Source organism: Eriocheir sinensis, chromosome 5 (assembly GCF_024679095.1).
Source record: "Eriocheir sinensis breed Jianghai 21 chromosome 5, ASM2467909v1, whole genome shotgun sequence".
In the NCBI taxonomy this organism is placed as follows: Eukaryota; Metazoa; Arthropoda; class Malacostraca; order Decapoda; family Varunidae; genus Eriocheir; species Eriocheir sinensis.
Window position 1 is genome coordinate 4,022,623 of NC_066513.1, and position 17,900 is coordinate 4,040,522.

At 41.5% G+C, this 17,900-nt stretch overlaps 1 protein-coding gene across 3 annotated transcripts in view; it reads left to right on the forward strand.

The window, feature by feature from the left end:
• The window catches only part of LOC126983631 (ankyrin repeat and IBR domain-containing protein 1-like), a 109,300-nt gene that overhangs the window by 38,469 nt on the left and 52,931 nt on the right, over positions 1 to 17,900 (forward strand). For all 3 annotated transcript variants that reach the window (XM_050836508.1, XM_050836511.1, XM_050836512.1), the window contains 4 exons: positions 1,800 to 1,979; positions 2,641 to 2,830; positions 10,965 to 11,185; positions 12,421 to 12,660. In XM_050836508.1, the coding sequence (XP_050692465.1) occupies positions 1,800 to 1,979; positions 2,641 to 2,830; positions 10,965 to 11,185; positions 12,421 to 12,660 (831 nt within the window). The remainder of the gene's footprint in view (positions 1 to 1,799; positions 1,980 to 2,640; positions 2,831 to 10,964; positions 11,186 to 12,420; positions 12,661 to 17,900) is intronic.

Sequence of the window (17,900 nt, forward strand, 5' to 3'; positions counted from 1 at the left end):
CTTCGACATATTTATATATATTATGAACATTATTGGTGACACAACTGAGCCCTGAGGAACTCCACTCTCTACTGTCCTCCAATTTGATTTCTCTTCTAGAATCACCATTCTCATTTCTCTTCCTGTTAAGTGTGTGTGTGTGTGTGTGTGTGTGTGTGTGTATTTACCTATTTACCTAGTTGTGAAATACAGGAAAAGAGCCGTCCTTGGCTCGTGCTGTCCCGTCTCCATAACGCTTATTATCCAGTTTGGCTTTAAATTCATGAATCGTTTATGCACACAGTCTCCTTGTCAAGTCCGTTCCATGTTGTTATGCTTCTGTATGGAAAACTGTATTTCTTGATGTCTCTCCTACAGTCGCTCTTCTTCAATTTCTTACCATTGCCTCTTGTCACACTTCTGTCATGTACCACTAGGTCTTCCCTGTCCAATTTCTCCAATCCCTCTTGAATCCTGTACAATGCTAATAGGTCCCCTCTCTCTCTTCTGCTCTCCAGTGTTGTTAGTCCCAATTTCTCCAGTCTTTCTTCATAAGTATGTTCTCTCAGAGTTTCCGCTAATTTAGTCGTTGCTCTTTGTATTCTTTCCAACTTTCTAATTTCTTTTTTCAATCTAGGTGACCACACTAATGCTGCATATTCCAGTCTTGGACGTATCATCGATGTTATTGGTTTCTTCACCATTTCTTCATCTAAATATGTAAATGCTGCTTTTATGTTTCTAAGAAGATTGTATGTTTCCCCAGTTATCCGGTCTATATGTTTTCCAAAGGATAACTTGTCTGTTATGATCACTCCCAGATCTTTTTCTTCAGTTTTTTTCATGATTCTTTCATTACTCAGAGAGTAGTTCCCCGATATTCGTCTTGCTCTTACCAAAAGCCATCACACTACACTTCTCTGTATTGAATGTCATTTCCCATTTGCGTGACCATTCGCTTATTCTATCGAGATCTTGGCTCAGGGCTACACAGTCATCTTCATTAGCCACCCTCCTCATTATTTTAGCATCATCATCAAACATATTCATATAGCTTGTCACCCCTTCTGTCATGTCATTAATATAAATTACAAACACAATCGGAGCCAGCACCGATCCTTGGAGGACTCCACTCGTCACTTCCATCCAGCTTGATTTATTATTCCTGATTACTGTTCTCATTTCTCTCTTCGTCAAAAAGTCCACAATCCAATCCAGTATTGAACCACCCAGACCTCCAACATGATTAAGTTTCCATATTAATTGCTTGTGTGGTACTTTATCAAACGCCTTCTTGAAGTCCAGATACACACAATCTGCCCAACTGTCTCTTTCCTGTATTATATCAATTACTCTTGAATAGAAGCTGATCAGATTAGTTACACAAGACCGTCCTCCTCTGAATCCGAATTGGCTATTTGTTAATATACTGATTTCTTCTAAATACTCCACCCATCTGTTTTTTATAATTTTCTCACACATCTTTGCTACTACACTTGTTAATGACACCGGCCTATAGTTCAACGGGTCTTCCTTACTTCCTCCTTTATGTATTGGGACGATGTTAGCCCTCTTCCAGTCTCTCGGTGCCTTCCCTTGTGCTAGTGAGACATTAATCAAGTTGCTCAACTTTTCAGCTATTTGCTGTGTGTTTGTGTGTGTGTGTGTGTGTGTGTGTGTGTGTGTGTGTGTGTGTGTGTGATGCTTTTATTCCTTTAATTTACTATTATTTTTATTTACTCCTTTTTCTTTTTTGTATGAAACTACAATTTTCTGATACTTGGTATATGAATGATAATTGAGATAATCCTCTTCTGCAGAAAGGAAACACTGCCCTTCATTATGCATCAGCCTCAGGGCTCCAAAAATGTGTGGAGCTCCTAGTGGTTCAAGGAGCAGGGCTCTTCCTTGAGAACCGGGACCGATTGACTTCATGTGATCTGGCTGTCCGGCTTGCCCACCATGATGTGGCTACCTACCTTGAATCACGGATGGTCTTTGTGAGTGTTGTAGGGCAGCAAATGATGCCGTCCTCTCAATGACGTTGGGAAAGTGGGTCACTGTGGAGTGCAGTATTAAAGTGCACATTTGACCATTAGCAAACAGGGCTTGGGGATGGTGAACAGGACTGCAAATGCTGTTCTAAATTATGTTTAGAGTTTAGTTTGAAAAGGTTGGTTATGTTTATAGATGATGTGAGTGCAAACAAGGAAATCAAAAGTTAGAAATGTTGTTTGATAGTATTATGTAAATTTAGATATGTATATTTAGTTGAGAGGAATGGAAAGTATCTGGTTTAAGTTTTGCATGGAAAAGAGTTTGTTCTTCAGGAGCATTATTTCATTATACAATAATCCATAAATCAGGGAGCAGGCTTGTAAAATCTTGGTAACATATTGAAACTTAGCCAGCATTTTTTGCTACTTTAGACTTGCAAATACTCACAGTGTACATCTTGTGAAGGCTGCTCTAATACCTATTACACCCGTGAAACAAGGATTCATTTCAGTCCTTTCCTTGTAAATTATACACAGACTCTTGCTATGTTCTCAAAAGGCATGCTCCCAACCTGACCTCCCCTGTGCCACTCTGCCTGAACCTACAGCTGCCATTGTTTTCATGTTTCCCTCGTGAGCAATGTGCCTTTTTTCCATCTTCAAGGCTGACAGCTGTGATGGCATCAATGAGAATGAACTGGTTGGCCGTGAGGGAGATACAGAGGGAGACAATGAGGTGTACTCAGGCCTACGTGCTCAAGACCTTCAAGAAGCTAAAGATCAGCTGCTAGTGGAGACGGCAGATATGCTGCACATCCCTCTCTTTACTGCGGAAGCTCTTTTGAGAGACAATGGTAAGTGTATTTTTTATTTATTTATTTATTTATTTTATTTATTTATTTATTTTTTATTTATTTATTTATTTATATTTTTTTTGTGTGCGTGTGTTTACCTATTTGTAGTCTACCGGGCTCGAGCTAAGCTCTAATAGTTCTGTCTTCATATCTACATTCATCCAGGCTTTCCTTCATTTATTGGACACTGCTCGCCTCCACCACCTCTTCCCGCAAGCTGTTGCATGTGTTAACACTTCTATGTGGAAAACTATACTTTTTAAGTCACTCAAACAGGTTCCTTCATTAACCCTTTCATTGCTAAACGCTTGCAGCGGGCGTTAGGCGTATTTGCTGGTGGCGCTAAACGCTCGCTGCGAGCTCCACACGCACTCAAATCTCCCGCATATGAGAGTGTTCCAACACTAATTCTCACAACACAGGTTTGCCAATTGAGTGGGTTCTTCACTAAATTTTGTGGAAAATCATATCAGCCCAGCGCGGCAAATCTACAGACGAGTAACTGGTAGATGTTCTTGCCCAATACAGGAAATCCCCTATATACGAAAGGGTTAGGGACTGAAAAAACCTTTCGTTTATCGATTTTTCGTATATCGAAGCCATTTCCCCCATAGGATTGTTAATAAATAGGGGGGTTAGGGACCAGCGCCAGAAAAAAAAAAAAAAAAAAAAAAAAGTTAAATATAACTATGCTTAAAAGCAATTTACTACTCACAATACAATGAAACGCAAGGCTCATAAATAATTAAAAACAATTACCATTTCCTGTTCCTTTACTGTTATAGAAATGCATTACATATGTTAGGACAATCCCCTCTAACTCGTCACTACAACTCATCACTTAACATTGCCAATGTTTACTTCCCAAGCTGTGAAAGGCCAGTTTCGACTCGCCAAACAGTACACCACCCCCCAACCCTCCATCACCCTCACGTTTCCTTCTCACGCTGGCTGGGATGTGTTTCGGATTCAGTCAAGCAAGGGGTTCACAAACTGGCAACGCTAAGTGATGAGCGTTGAAGTGGAGGGGACTGGACATGGACACTTGCTGCCTAATCACTGCGAGTGTCGTGAGGCTGTTGACGGCGCCGATATAGACATCGAAGTGGGCGGAAACTGTCGTACTTTTCCGTATATGCGAAGCATGTCTTTCGTGAACCGAAAATTGTCCTATATTTTTCACTTTTATATCCGAATTTTTAGACGAGCAGATATCGGGATTTCCTGTATAGCATGATTTTTGCATAGCTTCACCTATCACCTGACTGATTCTTTGACCAAATAGTTGTAAATATTGCAGTTGGCAATACTACCTTGCCAGAGTCTGAAAAAAAGATGTCCACAGTTACCTCAATATGGCTGATCATCCTGTACGCACCGACGTAAGTGTTAAAATTCAACACTCCCTGAACGTGCATGTACGTTCGCAAGAGAGGCATACATAACTGACTCCTATAGATCTGGACCTCCTCTTTCCAGTGGTGTTTTTGGTTTTTAGCTGTGATGAATAGTTTTTGAGATACAGAGGTTAAAAGAACCCCCCCATTGGACTCCCTGACTGCGCCTGAGGGGATAGTCGCGTCCAGACAGCGCGCAAGGAAAGGGTTAAGTTTCTTCCTATGTCCTCTCAGCCCCTGCGTTCTTGCAGTTAAGAAGAGATCATCTCTATCTACCTCATCAAACTTATTTACCAACTTATACAGCGTGATCAGATCTCCTCTCTCCCTTCTTTGTTCCAGTGTCGTCAAGTTCATCTCCTTCAATCTGTCTTCATACGTCATATTTGAGAGTTCTGGGACCATTTTAGTTGCAATTCTCTGTATTCTTTCCAACTTTCTGATATCCTTCTTTTTGTGAGGCGATCACACAACAGCAGCATATTCAAGTTTTGGTCTTATCATTTGTTATCATTTTCTTCATCATTTCGTTGTCCATAAAATGGAATGATACCCTTATATTTTGCATCATCCTGTAGGTTTCTCCAAACAACTTTTTTATGTGCTTTTCTGGGGATAGTGAGTCTTGCATCATTACTCCCAAATCTTTTTCTTCATGTACCACCTTTAAGTTTTCTTCTCCCATCCTGTATGTTTTCCGTGGTCTATTTTTACTTTTCCCCATTTCCATAACATGGCACTTGATTGCATTAAATTCCATCTCCCATAACTGGCTCCATCTATACACTCTATCCAGGTCTTTTTGCAGTTCTTCACAGTCTTCCTCTGTCATCACTTTTCTTATTAACTTTGCATCATCTGTAAAAAGGCTCATATAACTTTTTATACCATTTGTCATATTGTTTATATATATTATGAACATTATTGGTGCCAGAACTGAGCCTTGGGGGAATCCACTCCCTACTCTCGTCCAATTTGATTTCTCTTCTCTAATCACTGTCCTCATTTCTCTTCCCGTTAAGTAATCCTTCATCCACTCGATAATCTTTCCGCCCATTCCTCCCCACTGCTGTAGTTTCTGGATTAACCTTTTGTGTGGAACCTTGTCAAAAGCTTTTTTCAAATCAAGATATACACAACCATCCCACCCTTCTCTCTCTTGCACCACATCTTTTGCGCTTGAGTAGAAACATAGTAAGTTAGTGACACACGATTTCCCTTTTCTAAATCCAAACTGTCCTTCATTTATCATGTTTTTCTTTTCTAAATGTTCGACCCATTGTTTTTTTATTATACTTTCACAAATCTTGCACATTACACTTGTCAAAGAAACTGGTCTATAATTTAGTGGTTCAGTTTTATCTCCACATCTATAAATTGATACAATGTTCACTCTTTTCCATGTTTTGTGTGTGTGTGTGTGTGTGTGTGTGTGTGTGTGTGTGTGTGTGTGTGTGTGTGTGTGTGTGTGTGTGTGTTTTTGTGTGTGTGTGTGTGTGTGTTTTTATTTTTTATTTATTTATTTATTTATTTTTTTTTTTTTTTTTTGTGTGTGTGTGTGTGTGTATTTACCTAGTTGTATTTGCCTAGTTGTGAAATACAGGAAAAGAGCCGTAGTAGGCTCGTGCTGTCCCGTCTCCATGACGCTTATTATCCAGTTTGGCTTTAAATTCATGAATCGTTTTTTGCACACACAGTCTCCTCGTCAAGTCCGTTCCATGTTGTTATGCTTCTGTATGGAAAACTGTATTTCTTGATGTCTCTCTTACAGTTGCTCTTCTTCAGTTTCTTACCATTCCCTCTTTTCACACTTCTGTCACGTACCACTAAGTCTTCCCTGTCCAATGTCTCTAATCCCTCTTGTATTATGTATAATGCTATTAGGTCACTTCTCTCTCTCTCCTCTCCAGTGTTGTTAGTCGGATAGATGGGAGATGCCCTTTAACATAGACAAGTGCCAGGTCCTTCAAGTTGGAACAAGGAATAAGAAGTTCGATTTAAAAATGCGTGGCGTTAAACTCAAAAACGTTCAATACGTTAAGGACTTGGGGGTCAAAATCGCGTCAAACCTCAAATTCTCACAGCAATGCATCGATGCAGGAAATAAAGCGAACAGAATGTTGGGCTTCATTAAAAGAAACTTTTTGTTTAAGAATAAAGATGTAATACTTCCACTCAACAATAGTTTAGTCAGACCCCACTTGGAATATGCAGTACAGTTTTGGTCTCCCCACCATGCAAAGGACATTGCTAAATTAGAAGGTGTTCAGTGTCGGACAACGAAAATGATCCCTTCCTTGCGCAACAAATCTTACGAAGAAAGACTTTCCACCCTTAACATGTTCTCTCTTGAGAAACATCGCCTCCGAGGAAAACTGATCGAATATTTTAAAATACTTAATGGTTTCACGAATGTAGACAGATCAACATTGTTTATGATCGATGACACTGCGTACGAGGAACAATGGCGTAAAACTCAAAATGTAGACAAGTAAATTCAGACTGCACCAAATTTTTCTTCACCAACGTTATAGTGCGAGAATGGAATAAGCTCCCACCGTCAGTGGTCCAGTGTAACACGATTGACTCCTTCAAAAACAAGCTCGACTGTCACTTCCTTCAACTTAATATTAACTAGAGTTGAAATGCAACGTTTTGGAGCCATCTGATTAATGTAGAATCACTTAGGTTTAACCCTTTCAATACGATGACGCCTACGTAGGCGTCATATTTCTATTCTGTTTCTTCTTCAATTGAGTTGTCCCGTACTTTGTGTTGGTTACTAAGTAAAGACGCTCTCTCTGTCCTCTCTCTGTCTCTCTCTCTCTCTACAGCTACATCTCTCTCTCTCTCTCTCTCTCTCTCTCTCTCTCTCTCTCTCTCTCTCTCTCTCTCTCTCTCTCTCTCTCTCCAAGGTGCCTCTCTCTCTCTCTCTCTCTCTCTCTCTCTCTCTCTCTCTCTCTCTCTCGCTCTCTCTCTCTCTCTCTCTCTCTCTCTCTCTCTCTCTCTCTCTCTCTCTCTCTCTCTCTCTCTCTCTCTCTCTCTCTCTCTCTCTCTCTCTCTCTCTCTCTCTCTCTCAGACACCAAGGTGCCAACACCACCGCTCCTTGATGACAAAGGAGTATCTGGCAGCTCTCTGACTCATGATAACAGAGTTGTATTTGCTGATAATTTCTCGACATTCTTCCTCCTCTACACAATCATCTGCTTTCTCTATTTCTTTCCCCCTTGCCCCTTTCTCCCCTTTCTTTATTTCGCTTTTTTTTTTATTTCTTTATGTCTCTCAGGCATCTTCCCTTCCTCAATTTTTTACTATGTCCTCTTATGTTCCTGGTGGTAATTTCTTCTTTTAGTAGTAACTTCTTGTTATCTACTTCTTCCATTTTGCTCAATAATTTATAGATTTGTATTAGGTCTCCCCTTTCTCTTCTTTGTTCTAGTGTTGGTAAGTCCATTTCCTTTAGTCTTTCCTCATATGTCAATCCCTCCAGCTCTGGAACCATTTTTGTTGCCATATCCTTTGTATTCTTTCTAGTTTCTTTATGTGTTTCTTCTTATGGGGAGACCACACTGCTTCTGCATATTCCAACCTTGGTCTGATCATAGTGGTTATTAACTTTTTCATCATATCCTTATCCATGTAGTGGAATGCTATTCCTATATTTCTCACCATGTTATACGTATCACCGAATATCCGATTAACATGACTCTCTGGCTGTTTATTATCTTGCATTATTACTCCCAGATCTCTCTCTTCGTGTACTTTCTTTAATATTTCACCATCTCCCATTTTATATGTCCATTTTGGTCTTCCTTCACTTTTTCCCATTTTCATAACATGACATTTCTCCTACTGTTTCTTATATGTCTTAGCAGCTTTGCATCATCTGCGAACAGGCTCATATAACTATTTACTCCCTCTGGCATGTCATTAATATATACTAGGAAAAGTATTGGTGCCAATACCGATCCCTGAGGCACTCCACTCTCTACAGTTCTCCATTCCAATTTCATGTCCTTAACCACTGTTGCTACATTCTACAATTAGGTGTTCCACTGTTTCTTTCTCCCCAGTGTCCTAGACAGCTACAGCCCTTTATGTTGGTAAGTCTTGGTGAGGGTGAGTTCGGCCCCTCAGCGGCTCCTTTCGGTACTGTGCGGGTTTCAGCCTTTTAACCCATAAACTGCGCAATTAAGATTCGGGAATTGCTCCTGGGTGCGCAATAAAAGCAAAACAATAACCTGCTGGAAAACAATTTTTAGTATTACAACACTGAAGAGAGACATGTTGAGCACCAAATAGTGCATTAAAAAAAAAAAAAAAAAAAATTCACCTAATGTGGCAATGATGTCGGGATAAAGGTTGCGGATATGAGGCAACCTTGGGAGCGCTGGTAGTGACGGGGTAGATAGGACGGTGGCAGAGGGAAGATGACACACGGCACAGTCACGTCTGAACATTCTCTTGCCACTAATTATTCATTCCAGTTACAACAAACAAAATATATCACAGGAAACATCACTTTGTCAATTTCGATAATCAACCTCTTGCACATCATTATCAAGAGGCCAGTCATTAGTCACACCAGCAATATTCTTGTCAAAGTTATGAATGTCTGGCACAAAATCTGATCCATCAGACAAGACGAATGGAGTACGCGTTGCCTCGCGTCTCTGAGGCTCCTGTTCTCCCTCTGCCTCCCCCTCCTCTCCCACACCAGCTGACACCCATCTCTCACTCAGTTCATTAGCTGAGTCTTTTCTTATACCCCCACTGTTGTTTTCGTCATCTTTTTGCCACTCTGAACCATCGGACAGTGATGATGGTGTCAGTGAGTGAGTAACTTTCCGCACTGTTGGAGAGGCAGCGTGTCTGTGACCTTGAGCGCCAGAAGCATGCTCACGCTTGCCACACTTCCTCAGACCAGCTGAATCTGATGATTGAATGCAATCTGAATCACTGTCTCTTTCAAATGTCTACTACAATCTTTCTCTTTACCAATACTTTCTTTTTACCCCCTCCCATGCCTCCCCCTCCGTCACGACCGCAGGAGCTATATGAGACTGGTTGGCATCAGTAGATGACATAATTCTACTCTCCATGAGCAACTAATATGATGATGGTGACTACATGGTGCGAAAGAGGGATGATGTTGCCACACAAGGTTCATTGGAATATACTTTGGCATCGCAGGAAATATAAATATTCACCTTGGAACATGTGTCATCTTAAGATGTCTGGCGCAGTCTAACTCATAGCATCTTGAGATGTCTGGCGCAGTTTATGGGTTAAATATCTCTTTACCACGAGTTCTACTGACTACAGGGGTGTAACTCACAGGGGGGACGGGGGGAACGTGTCCCCCCAAAAGTTTGAGTTAGGGGGGACACAGTTTACTCTGTCTCCCCCTAAAATAATAAATATGGTTAAATATCAGTCTTACAAAGAGAGAGCAAGGAAAATTGAATTGTTACCCCTTAAAAACAGTGTTCTGCTATATGCAGATGTCTAATGTTAAACCACCCATATTATTTAGTTTACCACCCATAATAGGCCTCACAGTGCTCCTAAAAAGAGCTCAAATTTCAAAAATTTTCTGGGGGGGCTCAACCCAGACCCCCAGACCCCCCAGCTGAACAGGCTCGCTTCGCTCGCCACCCACCCCATTGTCCCCCCCAACTTTTAGTAACCAGTTACGCCCCTGACTGACTAGATTCTGTTCGGTACTTTCCAGATTAAACATTAGTCTTCGTGGAATCTATTGGAAAAATGGTTCAAGCTATACATGCGGCAGGAGATTAGAAAAAAATGCGAGAATGGTGTAAGCTTAGGTGCGAGTATTTAGCTTATAATAACTGAATGGTAGTGTTTCTCACCACCTCACCTGAAAAATGTTAGCATAAACACTTGGGATCAATGTCTTGTAGACTATAGGCACAGTGCATTATGATTTATCAAGTGAAAGATTTTAAAGTGTGTGAGTCGTCATAGCTTCAACAGGCGTTGACTCAGTTTTAGTTAAAGTAGCTAGCGATCACTGGCAATTTTGGGGGGACAGAACTCCTCTAATTGCAGCAGACAGGTTAACATGTTTTACTGTAAATTGCCAACTAACTTCAAGCTCATAGTGAAGCAAAGAAGGCATTGCTACAACATTGAATTTAAACTACAGGTTGTAGACTACCTCAAGGAACATAGCAATAGGGCAACTGTGTTGTATTTTGGTCAGCCACCAACCAAGAAATGGTGATTTTGTACTTGATTTCAGTACAAACAGTAATTCTCTTTTTACATCAAAATATCCTTTTAAAATAGGGTGTTTCTTATGTGGAGGTGTGTCCTATATGCCATCAAGAAAAGATGGTGCCACTATAAACACTTGCCTGCACCAAGACGGGCTCGGGCCAACCACCAGGCCCCTCAAGATAGCCTAATGGTGCTACAGGCTCCGTTGTAAAAAAAAAAAGGGGGGGGATAGATTATTCTTTACATTTGCCTTAACCAGCATATATGGCATGACCCACTCTCCAACAACTTATTCATAATGAACTATGCTTTTTTTTTTTCCATCTTAGCCTATAGCTCCGGTAGGCTTTCTTCAGGGGCCTGGTGGTCGACCTGAGCCCGTCATGGCGCAGGCAAGGGTTTATAGTGGCGCCATCTCTTCTTGTTTTGTTTATCCTGCTCAAACATTCACCACTGAGGAGTTCTTACATGTAAATGTCTTCCCCTTCAGAATGGTCCAAGGCTCTGTTGCTGGAGAAGTGGATGACCAATGCTGTGCAGTGCTGTGAGGAGGCTGGCATTGCCCCTCCTGCATCAGCCCTTCAGCTTGTAGGCCCCACGCCACCTCTCCTCACACCATCACCCCCCACCTCTGTCATCACTCCTCCCCCTCCCCCTCATATACCTGAGGTGGCGGAGGATAATGAAGGCGGGAGGGACGTAAAAAATCTGGTGAATATTGTTCATGTGTTATGGTCCTTCTATGTTGGGTATCCAGAATAGAAAAGGGCCAAGTGCCAGGAACAACGTTATGAGAAGAACACAGAGTTGGTGGTTGTCCAGCCATGATAACTTCATAATTAGTTGAGATATTAACATTATTTGATCAGGTAAATTTACTTTGATGAATGACAATTTTGTTTTCAAGAAGTGAACACATCAATAAATTGGCAAAATAATGTTTGAGCAGTACACTGTTAACCACATGTAAATCAAGTGGGCGGCTGTAGAAGAAAATAATGGCAAACATTTATGGGACAGCAATGGAACCCACGGAGTGAGGGGAATTGTATCATGTCAGCCAGATGCTTTATGTAATGTCAAGAAAATAATTCATTCAGTAGAACGTCAATTTAACACAAATTTATAAAACGAAATTTATTTAACTTGATACCCTGAATATGTGACACATTATTGAATCTATTTATATATTATTTATTTGCAAGAAATCAAATTTGTCATGTAATAATAAGCCACTCCATGCAGCAGTAAGGCCAGTCACTCAAAGAAAAATATGAGAAACAGGCATCAACATAATGAAATGAGCACAATAACATGAATAGTGACACCAGCAAGAGTGCAGTGGCGGGAAGGTTGTGAGAGCACCACAGCTTCTGGCTGGCTGTGTCAGCCTCTTGGGGCGCTGAGTTCCTGGCCTCTGGTTTGCTGAAGGCAAGAGCAGTACAGCCACTCATTGGCTGTTTGACTGTAGGTGACTGAATCCCTCCTTGCCCATGGTTTTCTAAGGGTGAGAATAACATGGCTGTTGATTGGCTGCATTGGCCACTTGATGCCTTGCCACGCCCTCGCTCAGAATGAATACATCGGTGAAAAATCTTATACATAACTTTTTACTTTTGAAGTTTATTAATACATACAGGGTATAATTAACCCCTAAAGGTCGGCTGACTTGGTATACCATCAACCTGTAGAAGTCGGTTGACGTGGTATACCATCTGGGCTAGAAGGTCGGCTGACGTGCTATACTGTCAATATATATTTGTAACTCAAGTCAGCAACATTTTGAAACTCCTTCTGGGGTTGTGAATTCATAAAAGTCAGCTGTTATCAAAATCACCTTGACCCCATACCTATGAAATACGTAATGACTTTAAGGGAAACTACATTGATGAATTCAATAAAAGTGATAACAACAATGTAACATGTCATTCTGTGTGTGTCAACAGTGTGAAATCTGCTTTGGGGAAATGAGGAGCTGGGAGCTGCAGGAGCATGGAGGTGCCAGCTGTCAACACCACTTTTGTGCCACCTGTTGGGAGAGCTATCTCAGCCTCAAGATCCAGGAGGGTGGCGCTCACCACATCCTTTGCCCTGCCGTGCGCTGCAACATTCTTGTTGATGTAGATTTTATTGAGAAGATGGTCAGTCCAGAGATAGCACGAAAATACCTGCAATTTGATATACAGGTGAGGTATTTCCTTGCAGCTTTTTAGTTCATGCATAGGTTCCTCAGCGTGGAGATTAGGTTCTTAACCCTTTCATGCACCAAAATTTAAATAAGTTCCTCTTTCCACTGCGACATCCATCTGGGGCGCCCTAGGGGGCCTCACGGAATGGCCTGACCGTGCAGGGAAAATTTTTATCATGTTATCAATTTCACCAGAGAGTATTCTTTTTTCCTGGCATTATCATATATCAATGGTTCTGGAAGAGATTATTCTGCCTTATGAAAGAATTTTTTTTTCAAGAAATGCAAATAAATACCGAAGTTTACCGACCGAAAAAAAACAATTTAAAGGGACGACAGTCGCGCTCACAGGCTGCCTGCTGAGAGGCAACTTAACCACGGGCAATTATCACTTCAAATCTAACGGCACGAGAGAGTTGACAATTAGTTTATTTTATAGGTCTAGCTTGGATCTGTGACACAAAATATTTTGATGCGATTCTGAAAGATACTTTATTTTTGTCGAATTTTTTAAAGTTTTTGATGCGATTGGAGTCAAAAGCTGATGTAGACAATTCCGTTTTGACGTGAATCGTGTCATGGTGCGTGAAAAGGTTAAAAATACCATAGTAAGATAAAGTAACGTGTGTACAGTCCTCGTCATTGAAGTCTGCTGGCTGGGGAGGCCAGCAACCTTCAATTGCATAAACTACAACCCCACCCCACCCAAGACAGTATAAATACACTGGTGCAGTTTCCTTGCCTGAGGGATCAACATAAGTGAGTGGCTGTTGAGAGTGAAAGTCTTGCTGATGCAATTGCTTCTTAGTTGATGCAATTGACAGTTTTGCATCTCCTTCCTACCCTAATGTTTGATAGTTTTTGCTTTGTTTTGGGTAACAATCAGGGTTGTTTTGATTTAAATTAAGTGATTGAAATTGATTTAAATCAGAGTAAAAAGATCATTATTTAAATCAAAATTAAATATACTGTATTTAAAATGATTTAAGTGTTATATCAAGAGTAAAATATATATATATATATATATATATATATATATATATATATATATATATATATATATATATATATATATATATATATATATATATATATATATACACACATACAGTACCCTCTCGAGTTTCGCGCTATCCGTGTTTCGCGATGCACGAGTTTTGCGGTTAGTCCTAAATTCTTAACATCCCGACTTTCGCGCATTATTACCCTGAGTTTCGCGCTGCTTTGACACGTACGGGTCACGTCTACTTACCATCGGCGTCACGCACGCTACCTGTAAAGGTAGTATCACATTGTGGCTATGACAAGAGAGAGAGAGAGAGAGAGAGAGAGAGAGAGAGAGAGAGAGAGAGAGAGAGAGAGAGAGAGAGAGAGAGAGAGAGAGAGAGAGAGAGAGAGAGAGAGAGAGAGAGAGAGAGAGAGAGAGAACGGGAAGAGAGAACGGGTCGTTTTGAAGCCGCAGTTGAAGGCGGCTGCCTTTTACTTCCCACCGTGTTGGCGCCACCTAGGGCAACTGGCAACTCCAACTTTTCCTGGTGTGCGTCACACACGGCTAAGGTCGGTTGCCCATATCCACATCCACAACGTAAACAAAACACTTGCCCTGTATCAACATGGCGTATCTCTCTCTCTCTCTCTCTCTCTCTCTCTCTCTCTCTCTATATATATATATACAGTCGTCCCTCAAACAGTACGGTTTCCAATAGTACAGTTTTGGTTTTATACGGATTGACATGTAAGAATTTTTTTATGATTTTTAAATTTCCCGCTCGTCGCACCAAGTAGCCAAGGCGTAAGTGGCAACACTGTTCTACCAAAACAGCCGCTGAAAGCACCCCAAAGCATTTGAGAAAGGTGTTCACCTTGCAGAAGAATTCAGATTTAGGAGAAGTTACGTTTTGGGATGAGTTACGTTGCGGCAGGGAGAGCATACCACGTGAATGAGAGCAGTGTTCGCTGTATCTATCATAGTGTAAAAGAAATTCTTGCCGCAGTAACTGCCAGTGCTCCAAGAGTGCTGCAAGCGTAAAGATAAAGGCCGTCCTTTTACTAAGCCTCGTCGTTGCTATGGTAACGGCGTCTCACTCGCAGCAAAATGGGGTACATTGACCTTCCTGATGCAATGGAAGCACTTATGTGTTTGTTTGGGCCGCCATATTTGCTGGTGACATCATCACAGCACGGAGGCGTTCCACCTCTCAAAGCCGAGAGCAGAGCGGACATGCCGAGTTGACAACTCGTGCTGTTGCGTGACATGTTTGAGAGCACTCGGGACGTTCTGAGAGTCCCAATTCCCTCTCTCAAACACAGCTCAGGAGTGTTTCTAGGGGGGCACTAATTTTATACGGATTTTCGAATAGGATGGGGGTCCTGGGTCCAATATATATATATATATATATATATATATATATATATATATATATATATATATATATATATATATATATATATATATATATATATATATATATATATATATATATATATATATATATATATATATATATATATATATATATATATATATATATATATATATATATATATATATATATATATATATATATATATATATATATATATATATATATATATATATATATATATATATATATATATATATATATATATATATATATATATATATATATATAGTCACTACTGCTCATGTCTCACCATCGCGTTTCAGATTCATGTCAACTAATTGTGACCCCCGCTTATCTGTGCCCCAGTTTCACAGATACGGATGCATTGACGCTAAATAGGAAGGCAGAGAGGAGGGAGGGAGGCAGAGAGGAGGGGGGAAGGGAGAGAGGAGGGAGGAAGGCAGAGAGGAGGGAGGGAGGGAGGCAGAGAGGAGGGGGGAAGGGAGAGAGGAGGGAGGCGGGGCAATGGACGTTAAGGCGGTGTCACACTAGCACTTTTTCCGTCGATTAATGCCATTTCCGTCGATTTTTCATCGTTCCGCATGAACTTATCGCATGAATTTGTCAGACGATCAGGATCGTTTCCGCCTGCAAATTTCCGCCTTTGTTTACATTTCCAAGACCAAGACCGAGACTTTCCGCGTGGCTTCAACCTGTCTCAAACGCTCTCCTGCAGTGACAGCCTTCCTCATCCTGGTGTCACTTCTGGCAATGAGAGGTGTCACTAACTCCAGAAGTCTGTGGTACTGGCTCTTGTCCAACCTGATCCAATTCTTCAGAGTCTCATGATCCTCTAAACTCAGCTCTTTTAACAGCCTGTGGTACACACTTTCTCTTTCCCGACGAGCCAACCATGAGCGCATCCATGCACGCTTTTTGGCTTGTTTAGCTCGTCTAAGTCTCACAATACACAGTATTAGGTTCAGAGCAGCGTATCTTTGCCGCAGCGTGGACTCCATGTTTGTTTACATTCCTTGGTCTGTGCCGACGGAAAGTTTCAGACGAAACACCGTTTGTGTGTGACAGGCCGCAGCCAAGATATCGACGATTTTCAGAAAAGCGACGGAAAAGTTGACGGAAAAGTGCTAGTGTGACACCGCCTTTAGGTTGCTCCTGAGTGACGTCACGGTTAGACTGTGACGTCATGCTTTCCTATTGGCCAGCAGCTCACTCAGGGACGACTGCTATTGGTCGAGATTTTCTCATAGCAACATTATCCTAAAAAAAAAAAATTCACGCGCCGCCACACTGCAGTGTTGCCAGATTGGGCTACTTATCGCAAATTGGGCTACTTTTGGGAACGAAAAAAACATGTTTTATATGACGTGTCAGAGGTGACTTCCCCAAATGCATATTTTCCCATAGGGTTATAGTCCCGCCGTTCGCGGTTTCACAGATCGCGCCAAGTCCGGAACGAAATACCATGACGGTGGGGATGACTGTATATACAAATGTGTATATATATACAGTCGGCGCCACAGGTATTGGCGCGGTATGTTTTTCTCTTGTAACACTTAGAAAAAGAATTAAAAAAAAATATTCAAGGGGTACTTACCGGCCTCTAATACTTAGTGGGGAGTCCTTTTCTCTTTAGACAACTCTCCAGGCGTCGAGGAACGGATTCAGCAAGTCTTTGGAGCATGGTGGGTTCCAAATTGTCCCAGATGTCCTGAATCTCCTTCACGAGCTTTGGCAGAGTTGCGGTGTCACGTCCTCGTAGCCGTCGCTTTATGAGTCCCCAAAGATTTTCGATTGGGTTAAAATCTGGACTATTACCAGGCCAGTCCTGTATGTAGTCCACTGCTACAAACTCAAACCATTCCTTGATTAATTTTGCTGTGTGTGCAGGGGCTCCGTCCTGCATGAACACCTCACTCTTGCAGGCATCAAAGCAATCCTCCAGATGATCACACAACAGTTCCAAATATCTTTCCTTGTTCACTGTAATGTTTTTAGGTAACACAACAAGCTTGCCCTTACCATAGTACCCAAAGGCACCCCATACCATGACACTATCCGGGTGCTTGACTGTCCCCTGAGTGTACTTGGGATGGTACGGGTCTGCACCCTTAGGTAGCCTCACCTTACCTCCTCGGTTCCCAGTGACACAAAACGTAGCCTCGTCACTCCATAATACCTTCTTCCACTTCTCACTGTCCCACTTCAGATATTTCCTACAAAACTGAACCCGTTTTTGCTTCTGTTTCTCAGTTAGAATGGGTTTACGTCGTGGCGCCCGATGCTCATAGCAGAGGTCGTCTCTGAGGCGTCGTTGGATGGTTCTAACAGAAACAGTTTGCAAGAGTAGCGGGTTCTTTTCTTTTAATTCCTTAGCTGTTATTCTAGGTTCAGCTTCCACCTGTCGCTGAATCACTTTGAGAGTCCTCTTAGATGTTTTCCTAGCCGGTCCAGTCCTCTTAATCTGAAGTGGCGGGACAGAGCCTCCCGCATCCTTGCATTTTCTTGTCCATCTTTGCACACTGCGTAGTGGTATGCCGGTCTGGCTTTAAATATCTTTGTTACATTTTCATGCCACACAGAGTGATGATATCGCTGTAATTTGCTCACTTGTCAGCTCAGGACCTTGTGGCATTATCCCAAAATAATAATAAAAAAACACCGCAAGGTACAGTCAGAAAAACACGTGGGTCGCGTGACAAAAAAACGATACTTCCCTGTCAATCACAGCGTAACTGAGAGCTTCATTGTCTGTCTGGGACTTAAGCTCACCACTCTACCTCATGATAGCGCCAATACAGTTGTCGCTTTTCTTGGGTGTATACTGGGGTCTTTGATAAATCGTCACGGATAT